The 13,776-nt window shown below is 44.8% G+C and overlaps 1 protein-coding gene across 1 annotated transcript in view; it reads right to left on the bottom strand.

The window, feature by feature from the left end:
- Window positions 1-486: 486 nt before the first annotated feature.
- The window catches only part of PLEKHM3 (pleckstrin homology domain containing M3), a 131,933-nt gene continuing 118,643 nt past the window's right edge, over window positions 487-13,776 (bottom strand). The window contains exon 8 of the mRNA XM_039495424.1: window positions 487-2,729. Within this exon, the coding sequence (XP_039351358.1) occupies window positions 2,552-2,729 (178 nt within the window). The 3' untranslated portion in view covers window positions 487-2,551. The remainder of the gene's footprint in view (window positions 2,730-13,776) is intronic.

Here is a 13,776-nt window from a genome sequence, read left to right as displayed (position 1 = left end):
GCCCGGGAGCGAAACATCACTATAAACGACCATGTGTTCTAATGTGTTATGGTCTGGAAACAGCAAATGGCATTTTTTGCGTGACCTGCCATTATGTCTGAAATTAATTCAAAATTGCACCAGCCACATCAGGTTCATTTCCAGGCTGGTGGCTTTATCCCATGACTGGTCTAACTGACACACACTGAAAACACACAGTGGGGCCGGATTGTTTGTGTCACCAATGCGACTCCATTTCCTGTTTGTATGACTATAATTCCAGCATATCTCCCCAGGTGTTTGCATTTGTGCACGAGCACAAAATGATGGAGCCAGCAGGACTCCCACGGAGCACGCACTAGGGACCATATCGGACATTAAAGCATTTCACCTAGAGTCCATCGAGTTGGGAGGAGGGGTCGTGCAGTGGTAAGGATGCATGGCTCATTTTCAGACAGCAGGTACATTAAACAAGGGAATCTCTATGCTTCCCTTGGCCAAAAGCAATTCACTACAAGGTCGGGCACCCAGACAGCATTATCTTCATTAAAATGAAAACCAACCAAAAAACTGTGGAAGCATAGTTACCCCCCAACACGTTCAGCTATCTCCCCACCCTCCAAAGGTTGGAAAACTGAAACACTGGTGTTTGAAGAGAAGAGAGGACACATTTTTAGCCTGCCAACCACTTCCTACGAGTATTATACCCTCTTCTCTTTTATTTACACCATTCCAGCAATTAATGCAAATTTCTGGTGATAGGGGCTCTGGTTGCTCCCTTAAATACAACAGCTACCATATGAGGTTTCTAGGCCAGGCACAGAGACCACGCTAGCTATAGGGACGGTTGGCAGCTGCCCAGGGCAGCTGATTTCTGGGCAGCTGCCCCTCTGTCATAATTTCAGTGGCGCTGTGACCCTGTGGGCCAGGTTGCAAAGCCACTCACTCATATTTGGCCCTGCCACCCCTCCATCATGCTGGAGGGGCATCTGGGCCAAACCCGAGTGGCCGGGGGGTGGTGGCAGGGGAAGAAGCTCACTGGCTAGGCGATTATCTAAGAAGCACAGGTTGGTGGCCTGCCATTTAGCAAACCTGCTAGAGAGGAGCGATAAATAAATACACATGCACACAAGTCTGTGAACTTTTCTCCTGACACTGTACTTGCTTTCTATAAATATACACGAGTACATATGTATGTAATATACATACTTCTGTAGGGATCGGAGAACAACTCAAGATATTTAATGGATTCAAGTGAAGACGATCTCAAAGACTCACTGGTGGTGAAAGACCTTGTCAGTGGTGAAATATACACATTTTCCCAATCAAATTGATCACACATTCTATTTGCACAGAAGACATGACTTACTGTGCTTCCTGCTTCCCCGTATTCCAGGTATGTGGGGCAGAACACACTTCCAAGAACTGCCCTTTCCCCCTGCTAAGTTCCTATTGAAGTACTAAAGACCCTCTGGACCTGCATAATGCTGCCAGGGGCCAGTGCAGCACACAAAATGCACAAGAAGGATGCAGGAAAAAGATGAAATATGTTTCATGATTAGGGAAATTTTGCACACATACACTATACACACACACACACACACACATATATATTAAAGGCAGAAGAAATCTTTTCCTGTAGCTCTAGCAGATTCACGTGAGGGAAGCATGTTTATCACCCCTACAGATAAAGCACTGCTCATTAATATAAGGTGAGCTAAAAAACAAAACGAGCTGGTGGTTTAAAATGGCTGTGAATGTGAACGGACCGGGGATTTGAACTAACATCCCGTTAACAGAGGCTTGCGTAGACAGCAGCGGCAGGCAGAAGGTCTGATGCTCCAGTAACAGGGCAAGAATAGTATTGCCACCCCAGCCAAAAATAGCAATTAGTCCTCTGTTGCTCATATAGTATTCTGCTGGGATGGCTATAAATATAGACACACACCTAAAGGAATTCTCCTTGGTATTACGTTTGAAAACATCCTGAATAAAATCGGACATGAAAAGCTCTTTTTTCTTTGGGTGGAGGGACAAAAAAAAGCCCAAAGCCATTAGAAAAATGATCCATGCATCTGCGTCAGATGAAGCAGGTGGGCACGGTACCATTGCTACTTTCTCGGCTCCTGAAAAACATTTCACCAGAGCCTCAGCCAAGACTAATAAAAATAATAGACTTAAATAAGCCGATGATTCACTGTTTCTGACCGAAGAACAACAAAAATAACAGCCATGTGGTCGTGGCAGGAAATCTTTTCTGCCTTAAGGAAAATCTTCTCCTGAGGTGGAAAACAAAAGGTTGAGCATTTAATGGGCTTGACTGAAAACATTTCAAGCAAGCCACATTTCGCATGAGATCTAGTGGTTCAACTTCACTGCAAAATGCAATTTGGCTGTTGATATTCTAAAGCCATCCAGGTTTCATGGCCCTTTTGGCCAGTGCTAAGCAATAATCAGGATGAGGGTCAGGCCAAGGCTTTGCAATCAGGTTGCTGCCTGACTAGCTGAGAAGCGGCTTGAACTGGTGACTGTAGAAAACGATCTCTTCTGATCAGCCAGGGCCTAACGGAAGTCATGTGTGCTGATAGGACAGCTCGAACATGGTGCAAGACTCTTCCAGGCTCTCGTCCATATTCAGTCTCCTCCAGAAGGACTTCTGCTTCTTCTGCAGCTCTTTGCGCACACATCTGGGGCACGGGACAGACTTCACTTTGCACTCCGAGTGGAAGACAGCGCCACAGCTTTCGCACCTGCAAACACCAATTAGTGCTGTTAATGAAAGAGACATGATGACCGATAGCATGCAACTGATTATAACAGGAGACGTGGCCAGCAAACGCTTGCTGGGAAAGTTCTGGTCGCTTAGGCCTTTCCTCACATCTAAATCGTGCAGATTCTTTCTGCTTCACATCCCTAAGACTCGATCTTTCCTATCCATCCACACAGCTCAAACTCTTGTCCAGGCTCTCATCATCTCATGTCTCGAACTCAGCAACCTCCTCTCCTCTGGCCTTGACAAATGCAATCTTTTCCCACTCAGAGCCATTCCTGGCCATTTCCCCAGCCCATTGCTTTGACCACATCACCCCTCTCTTTACGTTCTTTCACTGGCTCCCTCTTCATCATATCAAACATAAGCTACTTGTCTACATTTTCCAGGCCCTTCCTGACCTCTCTCTCATTCAGTAGGGAAGGGTCAGCTCCTGCTTCCGATCGGCCCTTTACACCAGCTTCCATCGTTCACTTGTTACATTGTCCAACAAGCACCTTCATGCTTTCTCCCATGCTGCCCCGCACGCTTGGGAGGAGCTCCCCGTAAACATCTGCTTCTCCTTCAATTCCCTGCTCATGGCTCTCCTTTGCCATGGTGCCTACACAAAACGTGACAATAGTTAGGCGGTGGTGTGCTGAGAGCACAGCCTGTCATGCTGACCAATACGGTCTCATTGGTTCCTTGTGCTCCCCCATCTGTCTGTATCCACCTGTTGTCTCTTGTCTTATGCTTCGATTGCAAGCTCTTTGGGGCAGGGCCTGTCTCTGTTCTGTGTCTGTCCAGGAAAAGAGGGTCCTGGCCCATGACTGGGAGCTATGATAATACAAATAAATAAATAATAATAATATTAGGAAGCAAAAGGCTATACTACACAGTACACACAGGGGCAAGATTCTCAGCTGCTGTAAAAAACGGACGCAGCTCTATTGAAATCAATGCACCCATGTATATCTGCCCTATGATTTCTGCTCTGTTAATTATTACCGTGACGAGTGTTCATCTTTTTAAGTGTCAATGTCAAGGCTCATGAGGGAATAAGTATATTTATCTGTTAGAGAGAGATTGTGTTCTCTCATTGCTCTTTTATAAAAGGCAAGTTTTCTGCTTTAGTTTGCACACTCAAAGTGATTGTCTCCACTTCTGTTAATGCATATTTCAGAGCTCAGGACAATGGAATTATGACATTTTCTCACTGGAATTCCACTGCAGTGGCCAGCTGTTCTGTGAAGAATAACACTGCTGTCCACTTCTACCACAGAAGAAAACTAAGATATTCAACCAAGTACAAAGGGAACACAGAAAGTTACTGGGTATTATTCTTTGGCCTGTGTTATGCAGCAGCTCAGACTACAGGATTGTAATGGTCCCTTCTGGTCTCACCCTCCATTACAACAGTGTTTTTCTTTTTTTAAATGTGATATGATAATTTAGAAGAATCCAACGACCCAGCAAAATGAGTGGTTTGTTATTTAACCATTCAGAGACAATGACATCAACACACTAATTCTGAATTAGGTACTGCTGTGGAGCATGTTAATTTAAGAGCTGTGCAACATTACAATAATTATGGAGCTAAGCAATTTTAAATTCTCATCTTTTCAGTGCAAGTAGCCAGCCGCAGGGACAAACACGTCATGGGCTTGATAGCTGCAGCTTTGTGGCCGAATGAGAAAAGGGATAGAGGTATATAATCTTAGATGAAGTGGGTGTATTAAATAATGAAGACAAGAGTACAATATGAGTTCTTAAGGCAATTCATTTTTTAAATTTAGAGGTGTGGTCAATTTTCATGATTTCATCACAAATCTTGTGCTGTTTGGTGTTTTCTTTAATCCCCAGCTGCTGGAGTCAGGTGATTGCGTGGAAGTCTCAGGTTTCCTTTGAAAAGGAGTAAGTTTCTAGCTCCCAAGATTGTGGAGAAAAGCTTGAAAATGGGAAGTGAGTGGCACCCTAACGGCTGAGAAACCAGGAGACAAACAAGAAAAACCATAAATTTATTTAAAAACAAGCCAATCAGATGGTTTTTTAGAGCCAGCTCATGATTTCTGAATAATGGGGTTGGCACCACTGGGGGAAGTCCAGGCACAAAGATCCCTTTCCTCATGTGCCTCTCAGCTCCTGACTGCACTTTAAACCGTGGGTATAAAGCTCTGTCCAACTTTCACCTGCCACTGGGCTGGGAGACGGACCAGGGGAGATTATAGGGGCACATCCTCATCTGGTGTAAATTGTCATAGTTTGACTGATGTCAATGGAGCTATGACAATTTAAACCAGATGAGGATGTGCCCCTATAAGTCTCCCCTGGTCCTCCTCCCAGCCCTGTGGCAGGTGAGGATGTGCCCCAGGCTCCCGCTAAGGATGATGTTACCTGGCCCCAAGCTCCACCCCCTCATTCTCTGAGAGAGAGAGAATTACAACCCATATCCAACAAAGCACTTAAGCTTGATGTCCCATCGACTTCAGTGGGAGTTCTCCCATGCTTCAAGTTAAGCATGTGCTTTTGCTGGCTAGGGTCATGTAGACACGCATGCATGCACACACACATGTATATTACACATCTGCACAGATACAAATGAATGAGAGAGAGAGAGAGAGAGAGAAAGCAGCCATGCCCTTTAAAACTTTAAATCATTCCAAACTGACACTAATGGTGATTTTATCAAGCTAATTCTCCCTGGTTAGTCAGTGATTTACAATTCTCTGAACGTTGCTAGAGGCTAATGATTGATGATGAGTGTAATTTTGTGTTCATTCAGTGCCACTCCCTTTCCCCTCTTGATAATTCTCCCCAGCACTCGGGGAAGTGACAAAACTTATCAGGCCCTGCTGTTGAAATGGATGCCTGACGGAGTACAGAGGAGCCGACCGCACCTGCTCTTGCCATCCAAAGGTCATTAACGGAGGGGGAAATAAAAAAAAAGGATTACAGATTTCAAAATTTAAACAAATTCATTTGTCAAACGCTTTGTAATTCAGCAACGCGCTCAGATGAGGATCATTGGTGAAATTAACTAACGGCTCTCAGTTCCCCCAAAAACTGGAGTGGAAAGAAATTTCCCGTTATTCTGATTTCTTATTTGGACTGTGGCAAGCCCAGAACAGGGCCGCACAGTGCTTAGGTATGGCACAACCACAGACTAGAAAGATGGTCCCTGGCCCGAAGAGCTTACTGCACTTATGTGGGAGTGTGAGCAGCAGTGACACAATCCAGATCCAGGACTCTTGGTCTTCTCTTTGATCCCTAAGTACCCCAAAGGCCTTCACCAATTGCTCCGTTTGCTCTCCCAACGATGCCAACCTTGAAAGCCCATTTCTCAGCTTCTCTCACAAATGCCCATGTGCTTTCTGCCCCAACAGCAGGCTGAGCACAATAACACTGTACTCAAAAGAACTCTAGTTGCTGCAGGCAAACATGGCTGCCCACTGCTACTCCGGCTTCATGCAGGAGCCAGGCTAGACGATGCTTCTGTTTCCCTCCAACGCATATGCCTAGTTTAGCATTGCCACAGAAACTCCTGGGACGCTGATTGAGGCTGATGCTGAGTTCGCTCTGCAGCAAGGCCGGCTCCAGGCACCAGCCCAACAAGCAGCTGCCTGGGGCGGCCAACGGTGAGGGGCGGCACGTCTGGGTCTTCGGTGGCAATTCAGCGGCGGGTCCCTCACTCTCTCTCGGAGCGAAGGACCTGCCGCCGAATTGCCACCAAAGACTGAAGCAGCAGCAGTAGAGCTGCAGATCGCGATTGCAGCTTTTTTTTTTTCTTTTTTGCTGCTTGGGACGGCAAAAACCCTGGAGCTGGCCCTGCTCTGCAGTGATGTAAAAGAGTTACTCCACCGAAAGCGAGTGAGTTCCCTCAGGCAAAACAGCTGAGAGATCAGAATTAGGCCCACTGTACCTTAGAATACAAAAGATGATTTTCAGCATCCCAGAGTACCATATACAAATGAAAGCAACCTACCAATAGTTACCAATATCAACTGAGTGACCATGCTTCACTACCATGGATCTTCCAACCATGACAGAAAAGCAGATCCCTTGTGTGAATATTTCAGTCACATTGCTTCTTTTTTCATATTGAAATCTAATTTACCAGCATACATCAAAAACATGAATGGCTGCTGGGCCAGTGATTCCTCTTGACAATGTTTTCGTGCGATCATCTCCTGGCATACAGAAATTTGGACAACATACGGACACAGATTTGTCAAGAGATACACATTCGTGTTTAACAATTAGAACATCTTTCTACCTTCTCTAAGTCCATGAGGCAGAGTCCTAAGAGCAGGAATCATGGATAAGTGCTTGCGGGTTATTTCCCATAATTGGTTAATGTAATTTGGGGTTTGCAGGTGCTCCTGATTACATTTGGCCCAGAGCACACTACTAAACATGGCAGCCTGTATCCCGAGAGATTTGCAATGCTCTGAAACATCAGCCCTGCTTTACACACTGGGCACTGAGTCCACAGCCGATTCTGTACTAGTTTCTAAGTTGTATTGTTTACTGTTAAAGGCAATCGATGATTGAGGCGCTGTACAGCTGAAGGAACCTTTGCAGTCATATTTACTGTTTCTTTCTAGCTGTAATACACGATTCCCATGCTGTGGGAGCCTTCAAATAATGTTAAAATTCAGGAAAATACAGCCGCAAGTGAAATGGCTCAGCCTTATGCATAAGCAAGTTCCCCACAACTTGAACACGATCTAGTAACTGAGGGGGACAGCAGCTCAACAATGAACCAAGAGTGAGCCGGGAACTTGAACTGAACTCTAAAAGTCAAACCTAACTTATACATATCAGAAGCTACCGACTGTAACATCTCACCAATTAAACTTTCAAATACACTCTCATGCGTACAGCTCACATCCTGGCTACAGCACTGCCTAAAATTTGGATTCATGAAACAAAATTTCCCTCTTCCCTCTCCCCGTCCACCCTTTACCCCCAGCTCACCAGCATACAGACAGGCTGGAATCTGGATCCGTTGCAGCTGTATTTTATAAGGGCAATGGGCAGCACCTGTGTTAGAAGAGAGGGTGTTTCTCATCCGCATCTGAAACAACATCCCTTTTTCAAACCACCCTCAATTATATATATATAATTTGTGCTCCTCTCCTCAGATCCTTTTGTAGTGCCTTGGACAAATACAACAGGCATTGTTGGGATCCACAAAAAGTAAACAACAAGAGAGACGTTTTGCTTTGAAGAAGACAGAATAGAAGAACAAAATCAGACTTCTATGCAAGCAATTCTGGGTACATGGATGAGAGTCAGAGACTCGGTGAGTGTGTGTGAGAAAGCCTCTCTCACAGGGGGGGTCAATTCTTCTGCTCGTGGTCAGCCAGTTATTTTATATTCCTGGGGAATTTGGGCTCAACGTTTATAGCTCTATCCCTGCCCCTCTCATCCTAAGGGATCTTCATGCTGGAGTGTGGAGCAGTCCCTTCATACAGCCTTGGAGAACCGCATCACGGCTACCCCTCCTCACAGAAGAGTGCATGCGACTTCGCAGACTATACTGCTCTTTATGCAACCCCCTGAGATGGAGGCTGACTGCCGAGGAACACAAAACACTCCCTCTTCCCCAGGAGTAGCATGCACTGCCTGCTTCTGCAGTATTTCCCATGGGGGCAAGAGCACAGCACCAGAAATCAGATTCGGGTCTCCCACGGGGCAGTAAATACCAGTACATCAGCCGGGCCCTGATTTTCCTCAGTTCTTGCTGGGCAAATATTAAAAGGGTTTCAGGAATAACATGCTGCACTTTCCATCTTTAGATGAAAAGATGTTCCCTGGAACAAAATTCCCATAACTTAGTCCTGAAAGAACTGCTAAGGTGATCATGTGACCCAACAAAATGCAAGGAAGTCATTACAGGGCTGTTAGCTCCGTCTCACTATGTCCAAGCATTATAGTGCACAGACGCCTGGATCTTGAAATCAGATCCACACAGGTGGACAGAGCCCACCGACCTCAAGGCAGCTCCATGCAGGTGTTAGGTCCACCTGCACAAGTCTGATTGCAAGAATCTGGGCCTGTCTCAGGGATTTGCAAAGATGCTGGTTAATGCTTTCAATGCTTGGCTATTACTTATCAATGATGGCACTACACTACTACAAGTGGTACACAAAACATCTATCCTTCCTACATAGTCTCCCACCATTACGTAACATTATTTGGTGCGGCGAAATGTTCTGATAGCATTTGTTGCAATGGCCAGAGACACAAAATAATTCAATTAAAGGTAACATGGCTCCTTTGGTTCCTAATGCGATGTTTGTAACATTGGTGGAGTTTACAGTCATAAGGTAATTTTAGCATTTTGTTTTTTGTTACTGAATTTTCATTGGTTGTGACGTGCTGTAACTTTTTACCTTATTTCATCATCATAATATGCACATATTTTTTTTTAACAGGTATCATTTTCACCTGGACACTGTCACGTGATCTTTATGTATTGGCACTGATGCCATTCTGTCAGTCAAGTTAGTACCAGCAGTGGTTGTGTTTTGATTTGTCTTCACCTTGTGACAGATGGGTGCCTGAGTTCTGACTCCATGCTATGGCTGTCGGTAAATGCAATCACCATCATTTGAGTGTACAGAGTGTACAGCATGGACTAGTCAACATCGCCTCATTTTGCTGACCATACCTACAATTTGAATCAGCAGAATCTACACAATGAACATCAAAAACAGCTTGGTAAGCCTTGTGGCAAGGTTCTTAGTCAAAAAGAGAATGCCATCCATCAATCTAAGACTGTTCAATTACTCTCCAATTTCCTTGGTGTTCCTACTCTTCCCAATCCAGGTTTCCAAAAGTCTTTGGCAGGCTGGAAGTGACTTTTGTTGACATAAAGCTAGACTTGCTCCATACCCACAACTGGGGTCAGATTTTCATGTGTGTTCAACTCCCAACATGTCACGGAAGCTCTTTTGAAAATCTCTTCACTTGCTCAGGTGTCCAGATGGGACTGAGCACTTCTGAAAACTTGGCCTATGGTGACTTTGGGGGAGATTTTCAAAGGCACAAATGGCAGTTAAGCACCTAACTCCTGGTGACCCCACCTGAATACAACCCCACTTGACCCCCTGGCTACGTACACGGGTGGCTAAGCCCATGCTGCTGTGGACACACTGCTATTTTAGGCACAAAGCTTGAGCAGATCTAGTGCAGGTATGTCTACACAAGCTGGGAATCACACCTCCCAACTCAAATGTAGACGTGCCCATAGCCTCTCAACTTTTCAAATCTGAACGTTGCTGCTGTTTCTAGATGCATATTTCAAGATTCTCACATATGCCTGTTCTGCTGTTTTTGTCTTCCAGTGCTCCTAAAGTGCTCTTATTTCCATAGAGACAAAGTATGTTTTGCAGTCCACAAAAGACCATCTGCAACAGTTTGCCGCACTTGGGTGTCTGTTCCTTAACCTTACTCATTGTCATAGGTGATCCATATTTGAGATACTATTTCTGAATCCTGACTTCTTTCATGGTTGAAGGCCGTAAGTCCCTGCATCTTTTGTGAGAGTTCTGTATACTATTGACAATAAGCTGATGAGTCTGTAGTTATTCAGGCCTTTCATGTTTCCTTTGTTATGAATGATGTCGCAGTGTTCCACATTAATAATGATACCTTCCTATTCTTCAAACATCTTTTGAAGAGCTTGTGAATGTAGCATGTTGTTTTCATACTGACTCTCAGCCTTTTAAGAGGGCATCTAAAATAGCTTTATCTCCTTCTGGTATTTTATCTCCTTTCATGCTCTTTTATGGCCAATTCAGTGTCTGTGGAAACTTCAGGGTATTTTATGATTTAGGTATATTTTCTTCGGGGTTGCTGGTTTGCATCAGTGTATAGGACCACAGAGAATTAGTCTGTTCTCTAAATAATCTTTGTTCCGTTACAAAGTATAACAGAGAAAGAACAAAATCCCCAAACCAAAACCAGACTTTGTTATGCACTATATTGATACTATTATTATTAATTATGACCTATTGCCCCCAATGCCACATTAAAAGAACAATAAGATTGCAAAGCCAAGCACTCAAAAGTTAGGAAATATCAGAAGTACGGTTGCCTGTGCACCCTTCATTCAGCCCCCCCCTTGTGCGTACGCATTATGATACAGTCTTCAACCACATGATCACATATTATTTTTTCCATGGGCTCTATGCTCATTCAGCATAAAGAACATGAAAATGTAATCATAAGGATTTTTATTACTATTCTTTGGATCGCAGAAGTGTCTAGATCAGCATTTCTCAAACTAAGGGCCCTGAACCCAAAAGGAGTCTCAAGACAATTGCAGACAAAATGGTACGGTATTGCCACCCTTACTTCTGCACTGCTGCTGGTGAAGCCGCTGCCTTCAGAGCTGGGCGACTGGAGAATGACAGCTGCTGGCCGGGTGCCCAGCACTGAAGGCAGCGCCGTCACCAGCAGCAGCGCAGAAGTAAGGGTGGCATGGTCTGGTATTACTGTACTCCGCCCTCCAGCAGTGTCCTTTAGTTGGAAACTTGAAATACGGTTACCCTACTTTACACTTTTTGAAAGGCTTCACTGCCTTTGACTGCAGGAATAATGATTACATACGTCATTTCGTGCTCCTTTGAGTATGTAGAGTAATTTGCTATCACTTTTTTTTGGGGGGGGGGGGGGAATCATCACAGCCTGAAATATTTTCAAAGGGGGACCCAGCAAAAAAGCGTCTGAGAACCCCTGTGCTAGGTGCTGGGCAAACATACAATCAGAGACAGTCCTTGCCCCAAAGAGCTTATAATTTAAGTAGACAAGCCAGACAAGGGGTGGGTGAAATCCCCATTTTACAGATGCCACAGGGAGATGAAGAGAGTTGCTCAAGGTGACACAGGAAGCCTGTGGCAGAGATGGGAAATGAACTCAGACCTCCTGAGTATCATCACTCCAGTGCGGAGCGACAAGACCATCCTTTCTCTGGTGTAATTCTAGCCGCTGACTTTTATTTTGTCATACAAAGAACAATCTACTCTGTGCCAGATCTTGAAACCCCTTACTCAGATGAGTAATCCCTTGAAATCAATGGGACTCCATGTGTGAATTAGGGATTGCAGGATTGGGTCCAGAACTCCTTGTCCAGAACTCTGTAGGTGAAATTCACACAGAGACAGGGAGTGAAAGCAAGAGAACGTGGACAATTCATTGTATTTTCTAAACAGTGCCCTATGTGTATTTTGCATCTCGCATACTCAGCTATACAGCTGTAGCCCAGCTATGGAAAAACCCACATAGCGAAACACTGCAGCTTAAACGAGCCTTGGCTAGAGAAGACAACCAATTTGTGATCTTGTTCTGGGTGTGTGCGTGGGCGAGCTGTCAGAACCGCTCAGCTGCGGGTAACACATGGGCACCCCACAAAACTCTCAGAGAGGTTAACAGAACTGAAAGAAAAGGAAACATACTAGTTTGCATTCACTTTCAAAACAAAAAGCCCCCAAAGGCAATTAATGCCTGATGCACATGTGCAGCAACGTTGTTACAGTTGCCTGGGAACCAGTCCCAGACGCATGCTGGAGAGGAAAACGGGCTCGAATACAGTAAATGAATGGAAGAGACTTGGCACTAATATAGGCAAAGGTTTTCCCTTGCATGAGGCGCTTGGCAGAATAGTGCCCTCCTCCCTTTGCTTTTTGCAACACTCTTACTCTCTCAACCAGGCAGCTTGGCATGGACAGGAGAAAAATTGTTATGCATTGTTTGAAAACTTCATGTCCAAATACAGTACTTCAGGCCTGCTTTAAAAAATATGCATCTGCTACGTAGAATACAGCATGTAAGGAGCAGAACACTATATCTGGACCTATGCACCCATTCTAGGTTATTAAGCCTATGCCCAGATATCATATTCTGGAATTACCCACACTAAATACTGATTGCAGTGCAACAAATTATAATTATGGCCCTCGTTAGTATACACACAATCATCCAATGAGGGCTGCTCTTAGTGTGTTCATGCTTCCTGCTTAGAGATAATATTCTGGGTTGAATGCACTCTGAGGCTCAAGAACAGTACAAACAACTGCTTAATCCTTAGACTGTCCCATGTGAGGTAGGCAATTATCATCCCAGTTTGATAGTTGCAGAAAGTGAAGGAAGGGGCTAGCAATGTGTGTCCAGTCATGTGGATTCACTGAACAGTTTACTCTGACAGCAAACCCGAAGCACAGATGCATGCTGGCCAGTTCCAAAACCCATGGAACCTGTGAATAAACCAAATTAAACAGAGCCTGATTCTGCACCTCCTACATTGGTATAAGCTGCTGTGGTAGCACCTAGGGGAGCTAACCCAATTGTGCGAGGTGCCGTGCAAACACAGAACACAGTCTCTACCCCAAAGAGTGCACAATCGAATTATAAGACGAAAGAAAAACAGTGGCTATAACACACGAGTGCTCCCTTTGATTTCTATCGGAGCACTGGTATGGCAAGGGCCTACTCAGCATTAGAATGGCAGAACTGGGATCCATGTGAGTATGATTTTCTCACCTGTACAAGTGGTGCTGCATCAGGCTCAATTGTATGGAGCACACAATATATGATAGTTTAAAATTAGCACTGGAGCCATATAAGAAGACAAACACTGGGGCTGATTCTGATCTTGCTTGAACCAGGAACAATCCATAAGACTTCCCTAGAATTACTCCTAATTTACACCACAGCAAGTGATTTGCGCCACTGGGCCTGACTGCAACGCCCCGCTGTTCCCAGCTGGCAATGTTGTACAGCCACTCTGCACAGGTGCAAACTACCATGCAGGGTGCAAAGCCGCGGGGAATCCTGCCTGCTGCGTGCCTGAGCATAGCCAGCTACAAAACAACGTTCACCTCCGCGTCTCCTATGGAAGTGGGCTCAGCAGCAGGGAAAGCACTTTGCTTTAACACGCTGATGTTTCTGAATGACAGGTGTGTTGAGCTACTGAATTAATGGCATTTATTAACATAACAACAGGCTCAAGCAAAGTGGGTAAGGTAAAGAAATTCTGCAGC

Source organism: Mauremys reevesii, linkage group 11 (assembly GCF_016161935.1).
Source record: "Mauremys reevesii isolate NIE-2019 linkage group 11, ASM1616193v1, whole genome shotgun sequence".
In the NCBI taxonomy this organism is placed as follows: Eukaryota; Metazoa; Chordata; order Testudines; family Geoemydidae; genus Mauremys; species Mauremys reevesii.
Note: the sequence above shows the minus strand (reverse complement) of the source record. Positions and strands in the feature narration are given on the sequence as shown.